General features: G+C 44.1%; 1 protein-coding gene and 1 pseudogene across 26 annotated transcripts in view; one reads left to right on the top strand and one right to left on the bottom strand.

Moving 5' to 3' along the window:
- ZMYND11 (zinc finger MYND-type containing 11) overlaps positions 1 to 13,555 on the top strand; it is a 131,045-nt gene that overhangs the window by 94,912 nt on the left and 22,578 nt on the right. For all 26 annotated transcript variants that reach the window (XM_049101472.1, XM_035713156.2, XM_025445562.3 and 23 more), the window contains 2 exons: positions 11,196 to 11,273; positions 13,266 to 13,358. In XM_049101472.1, coding sequence (XP_048957429.1) covers positions 11,196 to 11,273; positions 13,266 to 13,358 — 171 coding nt within the window. The remainder of the gene's footprint in view (positions 1 to 11,195; positions 11,274 to 13,265; positions 13,359 to 13,555) is intronic.
- LOC112658885 (60S ribosomal protein L17-like) overlaps positions 1 to 13,555 on the bottom strand; it is a 384,311-nt pseudogene that overhangs the window by 365,743 nt on the left and 5,013 nt on the right.

Below are 13,555 nucleotides of genomic sequence, written 5' to 3'. Positions count from 1 at the left end.
TGTGACTCCTGTCATGGCTAGCCTTTGGAAATCAAGGAACACCAGGTTCGCTTCAATCCGTCCTCTCCACTGAGAAAACACAGCCAGCAAAAGGCATGTTGTTGGAAAATTTTGTATCTACTTCCCATTTTATATCCATGTAATGTCACCTTTATTTTCTGTTATATCATGGGTTAGTTGATTCTTCACTTGTATTTTATTTGGAGGGTGGAGGGATGGGGCAGTTGTCTCTAAAGCATTCTAATTACTTAAAGCAAAATGAAATAGTCTGGTAGGATAAATAGGGACTTTACCACAATTATTTTCCTTCCTGTTACTTCCCTAGTGAGAAGTATAACGGACTGTGCTTGTTGGCTGTAGAACGTGGTATGTGTGCGTACAAGTGATGTGTGACGCCTTCAGAGTATATTGCATATGGCGTTGATGGTGATTAGTAAGGGGTTATTTTATTGCAACCTCTATTGTTTTGTATTTGTATTTACTATGATCCATATTTGAAATCACACAAGTTGCCTAGGTTACTGATGGGCTCAGTTGCTGAATATACTTTGTATTATTCAGTTAAATATTTGTTAATAATGTAAAAGAGTTGTATCTTCATAATATTTTCCTTCTTTAGTTGCATCTTAAATAACCTGCCAGGATGATGAGCTTCTAGTATTGTCTTAGTAATTTTGGCTTAGTAATTTCTTAGTAGACTTCATCTCACCACAACTGTACACTTTCTGTTTATTACCTAGGTACACTTGATCTGACCAGCACCACTGTCCACACTCATGAAATACCTCAGTGTACTTCCCCTCAGTGGTACTACTGTACAGCCTCCATGTATTACCTCAGTGTACTTCCCCTCACTGGCACCACCGTACACGCTCCGTGTATTACCTCAGTGTACTTCCCCTCACCGGCACCACCGTACACGCTCTGTGTATTATTACCTCAGTGTACTTTCCCTCAGGAGCACCACTGTATACCCTCAGTATGTTACCTCAGTGTACTTCACTTGGTTTAATTGGGGGTGTGAGAACTGTATTAATATTCATATTCTTATGGATTTGACTATGCATTTTAAAAACAAATATCTGTTTTCTTATAACAATTGACACGAGTTCTTAATGAAATCTGAGGAACAATAGCAATGGCAGTAAAAATACAAAAGAACTGGGTTGCTCAGGAGGGATCTGGAACTCAGGTAGTTGCTGACAGGCAGGTGTCTTTACAGCCATAGCTTTCATAGTACAGACTTTGAGCAAAAACGCTAGGTAGGACTTTTGAAGATGGGTTAAACTGTATTGTGGATATTTTATATTCCTGAGAGGAAATTGAACAATTACACTTGTAAAGAAAATGTCTAATGCTACTTTTGTAGGAATTCACTGTCAGGTTGTCAAGTCCCATTTTCCATGTGTTTGCTCTACTTTTACTGACCAGATGGTTTTTGTTAAATTTCAGAGAGTTACCGGATCACATAGGAACACGGTAGCCGCAGCAGAGCTCAGCGCACCTCATCTGTTTTACTTTCTATCCTTTGGTTTTCCTTTTGTCCTTGTCAGTCTGGACTTGCCCATGTTGTGAGAGAGTTAAGCTTGCTGCGGGGATGCGGAGTCAGTAAAAACTCATGACTCCACACTGGTTTCGTAGAGCAGAAGTCACTCTGGGAGGCTCAGAAAGCCTGCATCTGGGTTGGGGATGGGGAGTTTTATTTTGAGCTTTAAAACATCTAAAGAAATAGTTGTTTCTGTGTAGGATCTGTTCTATCGTTTTAATCTTTACAGTCAAGAAAAAGATACATGCTTAGCGGTATCCGGGAAGAACCGGTATTCCGGGAGAAGGGGTAATAAGAATCTTGAAATTCTAATGAGATTTTAAATATCTTGTAGTTGATTTGTTTTTTTAAACAGCGTCAAAACTTGAAGTAAAACCATTTTTGTGATCTAAAAGGAGGCGATCTAAATGTTCTTGCACTTAATGAGCCAGAGAGTCTATAGACTGGGACCAAAGAACGTGGTTGCAGATCAGAATAGTCTCTCCAGTCTCCTTTCCAATCAGGGCTTAGAAAGAGCGTAGATGAACCACTTACACTCATGACAGATTTTGAAGATAAGATGCCCAGGGCCATATTCCAGTGCAAGTTGAAATAGTAGGTGGAAGTCATCCATTACTACCTAAACTTGAGGATTTCTAGTATTTTACAGCAATTGGAAGACTTTTGTTCCTATTATGTATACTCTGTCCACTCTGGCGATGAAAATGTCCCTGAGAATTGGTCTCTGTCAGCCAGCAGTTAGCCTTATCCAGATTTGCTTCAGTTCAAGTAGCTTTGTCTCCTGTATCGGACTACCTCCAGATATTTTAAGAAGGCAATGATAGGAAGTTTTCTGTATTTAAAATAATTTTATTAACATTCATAATCTCAAGAATCTCACGACCCTGAGGATATTTCTTTGGAATATCTGCTTTTCTAAAAAATAATTAAACTGTAGAGACACAATAGATTGTTCTTGAAAAGTAACCTTTGAATGTCATGTTAACATTTTGCTCTGAAAAAAATTCTAGTAACGTACTGTTTAGCACTCTAACATGGAACTCTCCTTCATTACAAAAAGGGAGGGAGTTAAAATTATTTCTTTTATAGTTTGCTATGAAAAATTCAAATAATTTAGAGAAGGATAAGTTAAAAATGACATTTCCAGAAATTGTATGACACAGCAGGTGGATGTCCTCACAGACCCCTCCCCGTGTGCGTGTGTGTGTGTGTGCCCATCCATTTGTTCTGTGTTTGCATAACTTCAAGCACATGACCGAATGTAGTGTGTATCCGCACAGGTCAGCACTATCCCAGGTTTCTTTACAAGGGTGTTGCCTCAGTTTACTTCCTCCTGATGCACATTCCCACCATCCCCACTATCCTGTCTGATCAGCAGGATCGCGCTGAAACTCTGTCAGGGGACTCGTCCCACTGTGCCCAGAACCATGACACTTGAGAGCAGTCGTCTCGCTATGAGTTACTTCTGTGTGCAAATGAAGTTTGTATTTTGTTATAGTCAAGTGTATTTGAATTTTATATGCCTAAAATAGCCATGAATATTTCAGGAAAAAAATTAGAAAATCATAACCTTTAAGTGAAATAGCTTTTAAGATTTTATTTGTCTAAAAGATAAATCTGTAATACACAGTGTAGTCAGTTGTATCTTTTAAAAGGAAAGAAACTTAACGTATAAATAACATATTTATGTCACTCTGTGTGATCACCTTCACAGGATAAGTTTATTGAGGTAGAATTCATAAATTTAAAGGATGGGCACATTTTAATTTGTGATAAAAATCACCATATTGCCCTTTAGAAGATTAGACCCGTTTATGCCAACATGAAAGTATTTCTCAGGTCTTTGTTACCAGTGTGATGGGATACAAATGAATGTGTCATTTCAGTTTTGCTTCATTTTTATATAGTTTTCGAATTACAAAATCACCTCATCCTTCGCGCTTCAGTTATGGAAGGCAGGCCTGTGTGTGTGCATAAGCCTACATATGTGTGTGTGTGTGTGGGCACACACATGTATGTGTTCGTATGTGTCCATGCATGGCTGTCTGTGTGTTATGTGTGTGTGTGCATGTGCTTAGATGTGGGACTAGGGGTTTCTTTGTGCATCTGTGTTGCATGTACACGTGCACATGCATGTGGCAGTTGCATTGTGTGAACATATGCTGCATGTCAGTGTTCCTGTCCGTGCCGGTGTGTGCTTGCATACGTATGCAGATGTTCATATGTGTGCATGCACCGCATGCTTTCTGGCTTCTACTTCTGCTGGTGAACATCATAATAATGTTTGGTGATAACGTTTTGAATTTTTTTTTTTTAATATATGGACACACGGATGTTTTCTGAGCTACCCTAGGATCGCTCCTGGGGCCGGTACATGCTCCCTGGCAGACCTTTCTGTGGGGTTGGAGTGTCCTCTCCCCGCTGCCCTGTGGGAGCCCTGGGCGCATGTGTCCAGTGGGCGTGCGAGCAGGCTTATCAGGCTCACGACCCGCATTTCTATTTGGTAGATAACGGAAATGAAGGAACTTCACTGTTTTTTTTTTTAATTTTTATTTATTTATGACAGTCACACAGAGAGAGAGGCAGAGACACAGGCAGAGGGAGAAGCAGGCTCCATGCACCGGGACCTGACATGGGACTCGATCCCGGGTCTCCAGGATCGCGCCCTGGGCTGAAGGCGGCGCTAAACCGCTGCGCCACCCAGGGATCCCACTTCACTGTTTTTAACTAATGCTAAACCAGGACTCTGTTGCCATGAGGGGCCACCTGGAGTCGGACAGATTGGCCCCGACTTGTAAATGTCAGCTTAGTTCTGGGTGAGCTATGTGGAGTCATCTGCACTGTAACTTCTGTTTGCTGAGACAGCTAAAAAAATCATGATGAAAGCTATTTCTTGAAACTCAAGATAGAAATTTACTTGTGAATCCATTTTTCATTCTTTTTGGTGTGTAGGCAGTATAGGTCTTTTTTAATTTCCAAAGTAGGGAGGTCATTCATTTAATGTTCAGAATGAATAGGACAAAATGGTAAATGAACCTGTTTTGAAAACCTGTCCTTCCTGTGTCTACCATGAAAGTGTAACTGTCCTTGCCTTCTGGTCTGTTTCCCTCTGTCAGTGTGGGAAGTTTATTAATACATTCACCCTGAATGTAGGTAAGTCAGATTTTAACCATATTAATGAATGTAGAATGAGATTTGATTTTTAAATAGAAGTAGAAGCTTTTTAGTTTGTTTGTTTTATGGTAGACAAAGTATTATTTTAAAAATACAAAATGAACAGTAACCAAATATATTTTACAGTTTTTAAAGCCAACTGGATCATATTTTTATACTCATAAAAAACAAAATTACTTTTGAGAAGATCTTTTTCTTTTTTGGGGGGGAGGGGGAGATCTTTTTCTGAACCAAGTCCTTTCTGAGGCTGCTGAACTCTTCATCACAGGCCTGACAGTAGGAAAAGGTGACAGGAATATTGTTCCAGCCAGAGAGTGTTACAAATTAGATCTAGCATCTAAAACTATAAAATCTCATGTATTGTGGTCTAACGTCTTTATAAAATGACCTGGACCCAAACAAGATAGAAAACCACACGTTTTCTGCATTGTCTCCCATGATGAGTTTAACATCCTGTCAGAAAGCTTGGAGTTGGGTGTGAAGTGTTTTGGGTGGTGGTACATTATTTGTTCTTCCTGATGTATCTTTTGCTGAATGGGTGAATTTTAATTAAACCTGACCTTTGAGGGTTAAGAGACGATAGTTGAGCCAGTTTCTACATCAGAATGGTTCCAACTTAATCTAGAGACACAAATGCTCATTTGATGTTTCCAGTATTGATGAACTTAAACTATTGACAAAATGGGCACAGTTACCTTTTATTGTCTCTGCAGATGTCTGCGGTAGGAGGGGACGAGGTGGGAGGGAGGCCGGTAGTGTTCCTGTGGCTGACGGCCTTACGGAGCAGAGGAGGAGACCCGAGCCCTGGGGCGGGTACCCGATGTTCAGAAGAGAGTGGGGAAGCACATCCCACGGAAGAGTCCCTGCTGCCCGGGTGTTTCCAGTCTTGTTCTGTAGTGTCATGTAGGAGGGAAAAGGAACAAGTCGATGTAAGACCTAAGACCTGTGTTCCATAACGTGTCCCTGGATGTCCCTTTCCTGTTCTCCCACCCGTGGAACACGCTCAGAGGAACCCACACGCCCGCCACGAGGGCGTCTGATGTCGGGATGAGAGTCCTCGACGTGTGGAGCACCCTCCTCTCTCCCTAGCTGGTAGTTGAGCGATTTCTTTGTGAGTATGAGGATGTAGTGGGTGTAGAAATACGGCCTCTTTTTACCATTCCAGTCATTTTTGTGGCATGTGGAATTAATTTGAGACTGTGCTTTGATATGTCGGCTGCTACAAAGCTGATCGTATCATCTGAACTGAGGCAAAACACATTGCCTCAATCAGACAGGAAGGAGTTGCCGTCGTAACAATGAAGTGTAGGGACAGCTGGAGTAACGTTCCGTGCTGTTTGTGAGTCGCGGTCAAGTAGTCTGGAAACTCTGCGTCGGGGTTTCTGGGCTCCCGTCCCAACTCGGGAGGGCCGGGTTCCAGGAATCCAGCTCAGCATGCTCTTCTTAGTTTGACTCACCCTCTGACCTCCAGCTTTTACCTGTGAGTAAGGAGACAGTGTAAGGGAGGGTTAAAACTTAAATTGTAATCCCTTTAAGTACAAAAAAAAAAAAAAAAGCTACTGCCAGGAAGCCAGATGCAAATGGCTCTGGGACTTAGGCCAGAGCCACAGGGGGACCCATGTGGTTACACGCGGTGCGTTCCACATACAGAAGTGGGCACTCCGCGTTTTCATCCCTCCACGCTGGCAGTAGATGGGTGCTTTGCCCTCCGGTCTTGGAGAGGAGAGTTAACGTCCCTATGTTGGCAGTGGGGTGTGACAAAGACTGAACACAGGTATATTTTTAGAAAATTAGCCTGGTAAATGATTGTCTTTAAGGGGCTCCTGGGACCCCTGAGTTATGGAAGGAGAAGTGGCCGGACTTTGGGCCATGTCCACAAGGCCAGCTCTGCTGTGCACGTCTCAGTTACCGGGTTTCTTACAAACGAGGATTCTTTCGTAGCCCATCATTACAGGTGGTTGCGGAGAGTACTTACTGCATGTAGGGCCTCTGATTTCCCTAACAACACAGGCAGTTTACGTGTAGATGATGTTCACTGCGATCACAGATAGTTATTGAGGAGAGCTTGGAGCTTCCCGATTCCTTGAGTAATATGGGTAATTTATACACAGATGTGTGTCTTTCTGAAGCAACACTAGAGGCTGCTTGCACCACAGTCGCCTGGGTGCTTGTTGAGAACTTAGCGTTGGGGCCGAGGACTTTCCAGCAGGTGCCCCAGATGTCTGGGAGCTCACGCACATTGTGGTTGGAGGCCAAGGCGGTATTTAGGTGTCAGCTGGTGGTGAGGCGGTATAGACACCACAAATAAATAAAACGGTTTATAGTGGCCAGAGAATGCTGACACAGCTTGGCTGTGAATAAGTGTTTCACATTTGGAAGGCTTTTCTGTGCTTGAGTTGAGTTCAACTGTATAGAATATTTTTTCTAGTAGGCAGTGAAGTTGGTAACAACGACCAGCAGTTCACCTGCTAGTCTTTGTTGAGCACTTACTTTGTGCCGCATATCGTACAAGACCGTGGTGAAGACTTGGCTGAGCCGGACCAGTGTGGACGCTGTTTTCACAGAACAGAGTCTAGTCCAGGGGTTGGCAAAGTACAGCCCACGGACCAAGTCAGGTCTGCCAGTTTGCGTACTGTTCGTGAGTTTAGAATGGGATTTACATTTTTAAATGGTTGAAGAAAAATCAAAAAGGAATAATATTTTGTGACCTGTGAAAATCATAAGAAATTCAGTTTTCAGTATCCCAAAGTGTTACTAGAACACAGCTGTGCTTGTGCAGTGCACGTGTTAATTATGAGTGCAAGGTTGAGTGGTGGGGACAGACCCCAACCTTATGTCCTCAGAGCCTAAAATAGTTACTAACGGCCCTTCACAGAGGAGGTTTGTTGACTGCTGGTCTAGCCCTATGACAGGAAAAATATTACGGATGCTAGGGATCCGTCTTGGTTAGTCACAGACTGGGGGATGTGGGTTTGGTCCACTCTAGCGGCACAGATTCATGATCTGAGGAAAACATCCCTGGATCTCTGATGGCACAGTTTTCTCATTTGGGTACCAGGTGTGTTGAGATGCTATTTCCACAAGTTCTTTTTTTGCTAAAATACGTTTCTGCAGCTGAAAAGCTGGATCTCTAAGGAATACTAAGGATTCCAGACCATTCTGTCCTGAGCATGTGTTCTTTAGCGTTGCTTGGGCATCGTGGTCAGGAATCAGCTGAGGAGGAGCCTTGACAGGATCAAAGGTGACTCGTGCCTTCTTCTCGCCAGAACCACTGTGAGGTCCTGAGTGTGGCTGCGTTGCTTGGTTTGTGTTTTCCCTGTGGCATCCACCTGGCCTCATCCGGGTTGCTCTGGCCTCAGCAGTTGTTTGTGACAGTGGTAAGAATCCCATACTCGGGAAGATGTTTGAGATTTTCTGTTATTTTCTCCCCATAGAGGAACGCAGCCCCTTGGTCATCTGTTGTGTGCTTGAGAGCATCTCACTTTAGAGGGTGTCTCACACGTTTGTAGCACACCTGCATTATTTTTGTTTTTCTGACCTTGCCGTTAAGAGCTGTCTTACTTATGTTACAAACAGAATATCATTTACCTTAGAAGCTACTCCAATTTCTGTTAAAGTGGGTTTTTCTTAAGTCACTTTGAATGTCTTGGTTTGGCTGACAGGCACAGTTGAAACAGTGCTGTGACTGTCACATGGGCAGCTCATACCACGTCACCTAGGAAAGCCTCACAAGTCATATGGTGCCATCCTACAGAGGCTGCAATGCTCCATTCATTTCTTCAGTGAAATATTAAACCTCTAAATTAAAACAGGGAAGTGTCAGAAAGCAAGCTCACAAGATGAGCAAGTGCGGAAGCATCTTGTGGCAAATATTTTGTCTCTTAGAGCTGTGGGGAGAGGCCGCGTGCGCTCAGGGTCTCTCTCTTGTTGGCGTGAGCGCCCCCAGCGAGCCCCACGGCCTGCAGGTGTGGGAAGCAGGTGCCTGCCACCCCCGGGGGTGCCCAGGGCAGATGAGGCCCAGAACCCCGTGTCCTCGGCAGTGCTCACGTGCACTGCAGTCCATCTACATCTTCAGGAGAGCCTTCGTTACCAGAAGAGATGTTTGAATCGATTTATTTTCTAAGGTTCTAAAAAACACAAAACCAAGGGGGTTAAGTTTTAACAAACAGCGAAGTACTTTGTAGGTTGATGTTGAGAGCACAGTGAGGAAAAACCATCTTCCTGCACAGATGCGGAATGCCCTGTAGCCTGGAGAGGGCCACTGTCCCCAGAGTCCCCACTCCACACCCGTCTGTTCAGGGGCTCCCCAGGTGGAGCTTGAGGTATTGAAACGGAGACCTTGGGAGGAGGGCATTCCCACTCTGCTTCATCGAGGGGAGTTTGGAGCAGTACGGAGTGAGCCCTGAAATTCTAGTTCGTTGCGTGAAGTGTTGGTTGTGTATTTCCCCTAAATTACATGTCACCCATTAAAACAACCGTAACTCCACAGATGGTGTTATAAGACTTTGTAACCTGATGTAGGTTGCTGTTTTATTTGAATTTACACAAATTTGTGATTTAAATATCAGACTGGTATTTGGGATCAGTGGTTTTAGGAACATATCCAGAATATTTTGGAGTTAATGTGATAGAGCATGTAGCTGAAAGCTTTCATTTTCATTCTCTTCTCTTTTTAAGAGAATGCAGGTGTCCCAAAAGGTGAGGAAAACAGCCTGCTTGGCCTCTTACCCTTTGCCATCCATGTATCTGACAGTCCCTCCAGGTGTTCATTCAGTGTAGAAAGCAGTGCATGGGAGGATATCCATGTTGCAAAAACATTGGTCCAGCGTCACACATAGCTGACCATGCCCTGCATCCCCTGAGGCCCCTGACAGCCCCCTACCCTCCTGTGTGGGGAGCAGGTGCACACAGCTGTCCCTTCCCTGAGGTGCCGGCTTACTGGACGGAGCAGCTTCCCACGTGTTGCTCTGGGTCTTGTTAGACATGAAGGTCCACAGCTACGCCAGAACTGCCCCTTGCCCCAAAGACTGTAACCCTGGAGTCCGGGGAGATGCCCTGTGTGGTGAGCTCCATGCGAATACTGCGGGTGCTTGGTCTCGGTTGCACGTCACAGCCACCTGGTCCGTGAGCAAATGCGGGAGTGAACACACAGATACGAGCACAGGGGCCTTCCCTCAGAAATGTCAGCTCGTGTGCTCAACGGGGAGGTCCGACTTCTGCTTACAGACGTCCCACCAGTGTCTCTGGGGATGGATGGTGTTGAAACCGCTCTGTAGTGGGCATAAATTAGAAGCTGTGTGCGTGCACAGGTCATAAAATAGAGTCGAGTGCAACAGAAGCAGTAATTCTCTAGGCCAGAGTCCAGGTGAGAAGTGGAAAGAAGGGGCCAGTGTATTTTTATTATTTTAAATTTTATGTAAGTCCTCTCTGCACCCGTCATGGGGCTTGAACTCACAACCCCAGGATCAAAAGTTGCATGCTCTTGCAACTGAGCCAGCCAGGCATCCTGGGAAGGGAACACTTTAAACACAGAGGGCATGAAACCACATCTCTAGGAAGAAAATGTCCATTTTTCATGTTGTGTGTGGGGGTCATCAGTTCACTTAGCCACAGCAAAGAATTCTTAGCTCCTTCCTGCAGTCTGTGACCATGAGGAGGACTTCCCTGGTGGCACAGTTCTCTGGGAGCCACGACTCCAAGGGGCGGAGGACTGTCCTCTGGGGGCCCGAGGGGGCAAGGGCAGCTGGGACGTACCGACCACACCCAGTCCGCGGGGCCAGGGCTCTGCCGGGAGGCCTCAGTCTCAATGGAGGAAACAGGACATTTGTCCCTGCTTCCTAGCTGCCTAGAAATGACACAAAAGGTAGAATCCTGTCTTTGCCTCATCACATGAATTTAGGTTTTCAGAGACAGATTGGAGAACCTAATTGGCTTTGCAGGTCAGGCTAATGGAAATTGGAGTTATTACCAAAGAGAGCCCATAACTCTTAAAACAGAAGTTAGGTGTGCAGCTGTGCTGTACACAGTTCACAGGTGACGTGGACTCCAGTGACCTTCTACATGAAGATTAGTGTGTGTCGAAATTCACCATCCGGTATTACTGATTCACAATGCTCCCTAAAGGGTTTTGGCCGACTTTTTTAATTTTTAATTTTCTTGGTAAAGTAAGTGATTCTACATCATGTCATTATTATGTCATCATTTGTTTTATCTGGAAATGGTTGAAGTTCTAAATATCAAGAAAAAATGCATATTTCTCTAAGGTATTATGCCAAGTACAACATAATATTTTCCATTTTGTCACATCAAATGCTATGCACTTTTAAAAGATTTCTCTGTATCAGATATGTTGGAAATAATGCATCTCTTGATACAATCTTTGCATACTGTAATCTTTTATATGTAAAAGTCTTTTACATGAATACAGACTGGTAAATAATCATATTTTATATCTGGCCTTTTCTATTTTTAACAGAGCATCAAGAAGAAAAACACAAACAAACAGGAGATGAGCACATACTTGCGGTTCATCGTCTCCCGCATGAAGGAGAGGGTAAGTCCTGCAGAGGGTCTCAGCGAGCTCCAGCCAAGGTCCTTCCTGACCAGTGAGGACCGGCACGTACCCACCCACAGCAGGGGAAAGGGTGCAGGACACCGCCACCGTACTGCCTTCGTGTGGTGAATTATTCCATAAGAGGCTTGTTTTGTTTTGATGGACATTTCTTTAGCTGCTTTATTTTTTTTTCTTTAGCTGCTTTAGATTAAACTGTCACTGTTACTCTCTGCAAATACATTTCTCTTGTTTCATCTTTTGTTTTTCAAAATCCTTAATTGCAGTGTAGTTGGCATATGATATTCTATTAGTGGCAGATGTGCAACACCATGATTCCACGTTTGTACACAGAGCTCAATACTCAGCAATGAGTAGAGTCACCATCTGTCACTACACGGTGTTAGGACAGTATTATTAGCTGTGTTCCCATGCTGCCCTGTTCATCCTTGAGACATACCTTTTTATAACTGGAGGTTTGTACCTCTTCATCCCTTTTACCTATTCTGACCCTTCTCCTTCTCCCCTCTGGCACCCACCACTTTGTTCTATTAAAGAGTCTGTTTATTTTTGTTTGTTTGGTTGGTTGTTTAGATCCCATGAAATCATGTGGTATTTGTCTTTCTCTGACTTATTTCACTCAGTGTAATACCCTCTAATTCCATCCACGATGTTGCACATGGCAAGATTTCATCCTTTCTCATGGTTAAGTAGTAGTCCATTGTGTGTGTGTGTTATCATCTTCTTTATTTATCAGTTGATGGACAGCTGGGCTCCTTCCATGGTTTGGCTGTCGTGGGCATTGCTGCTATGAACATTGAGGTTCACTGCATCTGTATCTTTGGGGTAAATTCTCAGCAGTGCAATTGCTGGGTCGTAAGGTAGCTCTATTTCTAGCTTTCCGAGGACCCTCCACGCTGTTTCCCAGAGTGGCTGCAGCAGTTTGTGTTCCCACCAACAGGGCAAGAGGGGGGTTCCCCTTTCTCCACATCCTAACCAGCACCTGTTGTTTCTTGTGTTGTTAATTTTAGTGATTCCGTCTGGTGTGAGGTGGTATCTTAGTGTGGTTTTGATTCGTATTTCCCTAGTGATGTGTGGTGTGGAGCATTTTTTTCATGTGTCTGTTGTCTATCTGGATGTCTTCTCCAGAGAATGTCTATTAATGTTTTCTGCCCATTTCTTGATTGGTTTATTTGTTCTCTGAGTGTCGAGTTTGATAGGTTCTTTATGGATTTTGGATACTAACCCTTAATCTGATAAGACATTTGCAGATATCTTCTTAAATTCTGTAAGTTGCCTTTTAGTTTCGTCACCTGTTTCCTTTGCTAGGCAGGAGCTTTTTATCTTTTTTTTTTTTTTAATTTTTATTTATTTATGATAGTCACACAGAGAGAGAGAGGCAGAGACACAGGCAGAGGGAGAAGCAGGCTCCATGCACCGGGAGCCCGATGTGGGATTCAATCCCGGGTCTCCGGGATCGCACCCTGGGCCAAAGGCAGGCGCCAAACTGCTGCGCCACCCAGGGATCCCAGGAGCTTTTTATCTTGATGAAATTTTTCATTCATTTTTGCTTTTTGTTTCCCTTGCCTCAGGGGACATATCCAGAGAAATATTGCTAAGTTGATGTGCAGAAGTGTACTGCCTCTGTCTTCTTTCAGGATTTATGTAATTTCAGGTTTCACATTTGTGTCTCCATTTGACTTTGTGTTTGTGTGTGGGTGTTGGAAGGTATCCAGTCAGCTGGCCCCTTTATGGTCCTTTCCCCGTTGTGGAAACGTGAATGTTTTTGCATGTGTAATTCCATTTGTCAAAATGAACATTTTGATTGGTAGTGTCAAAACGAAGTGGAGTTTTCCAAAGTAATTGTTCTATCAGAATCTTAAAAATGTCATAGTAAACTATGTAGTCCCTGTATATAAGTTCTGTTGTTTAGAAATTGTCTCACTTGCCTCTCTCCAGCTGTGTTTAAATCTGATGTGTCTGATGACCTTTCAGGCTATCGACCTTAACAAAAAGGGGAAGGACAACAAGCACCCGATGTATCGGAGGCTGGTGCATTCGGCGGTCGACGTCCCTACCATCCAGGAGGTAAAGCCAGGCCCTCTGGCCTGTTCCCAATACACCCAGGGCTCCCGGTGACCCAGTAGCTCCTGCCGGTGCGTGCTTCTGATTGCCATTCCTTCTTGATAGAGTGGCTGCCCACCCTCCTCCCAAAACATAACAGGCTGGGCCCTCGAGGGTGTTGCTGCCGCATGGCTGCCGTGCGCTTGCTCTGTGTGCGCATC

The sequence above is a fragment of the Canis lupus genome, chromosome 2, assembly GCF_003254725.2.
Source record: "Canis lupus dingo isolate Sandy chromosome 2, ASM325472v2, whole genome shotgun sequence".
NCBI classification, from domain to species: domain Eukaryota; kingdom Metazoa; phylum Chordata; class Mammalia; order Carnivora; family Canidae; genus Canis; species Canis lupus.
Note: the sequence above shows the minus strand (reverse complement) of the source record. Positions and strands in the feature narration are given on the sequence as shown.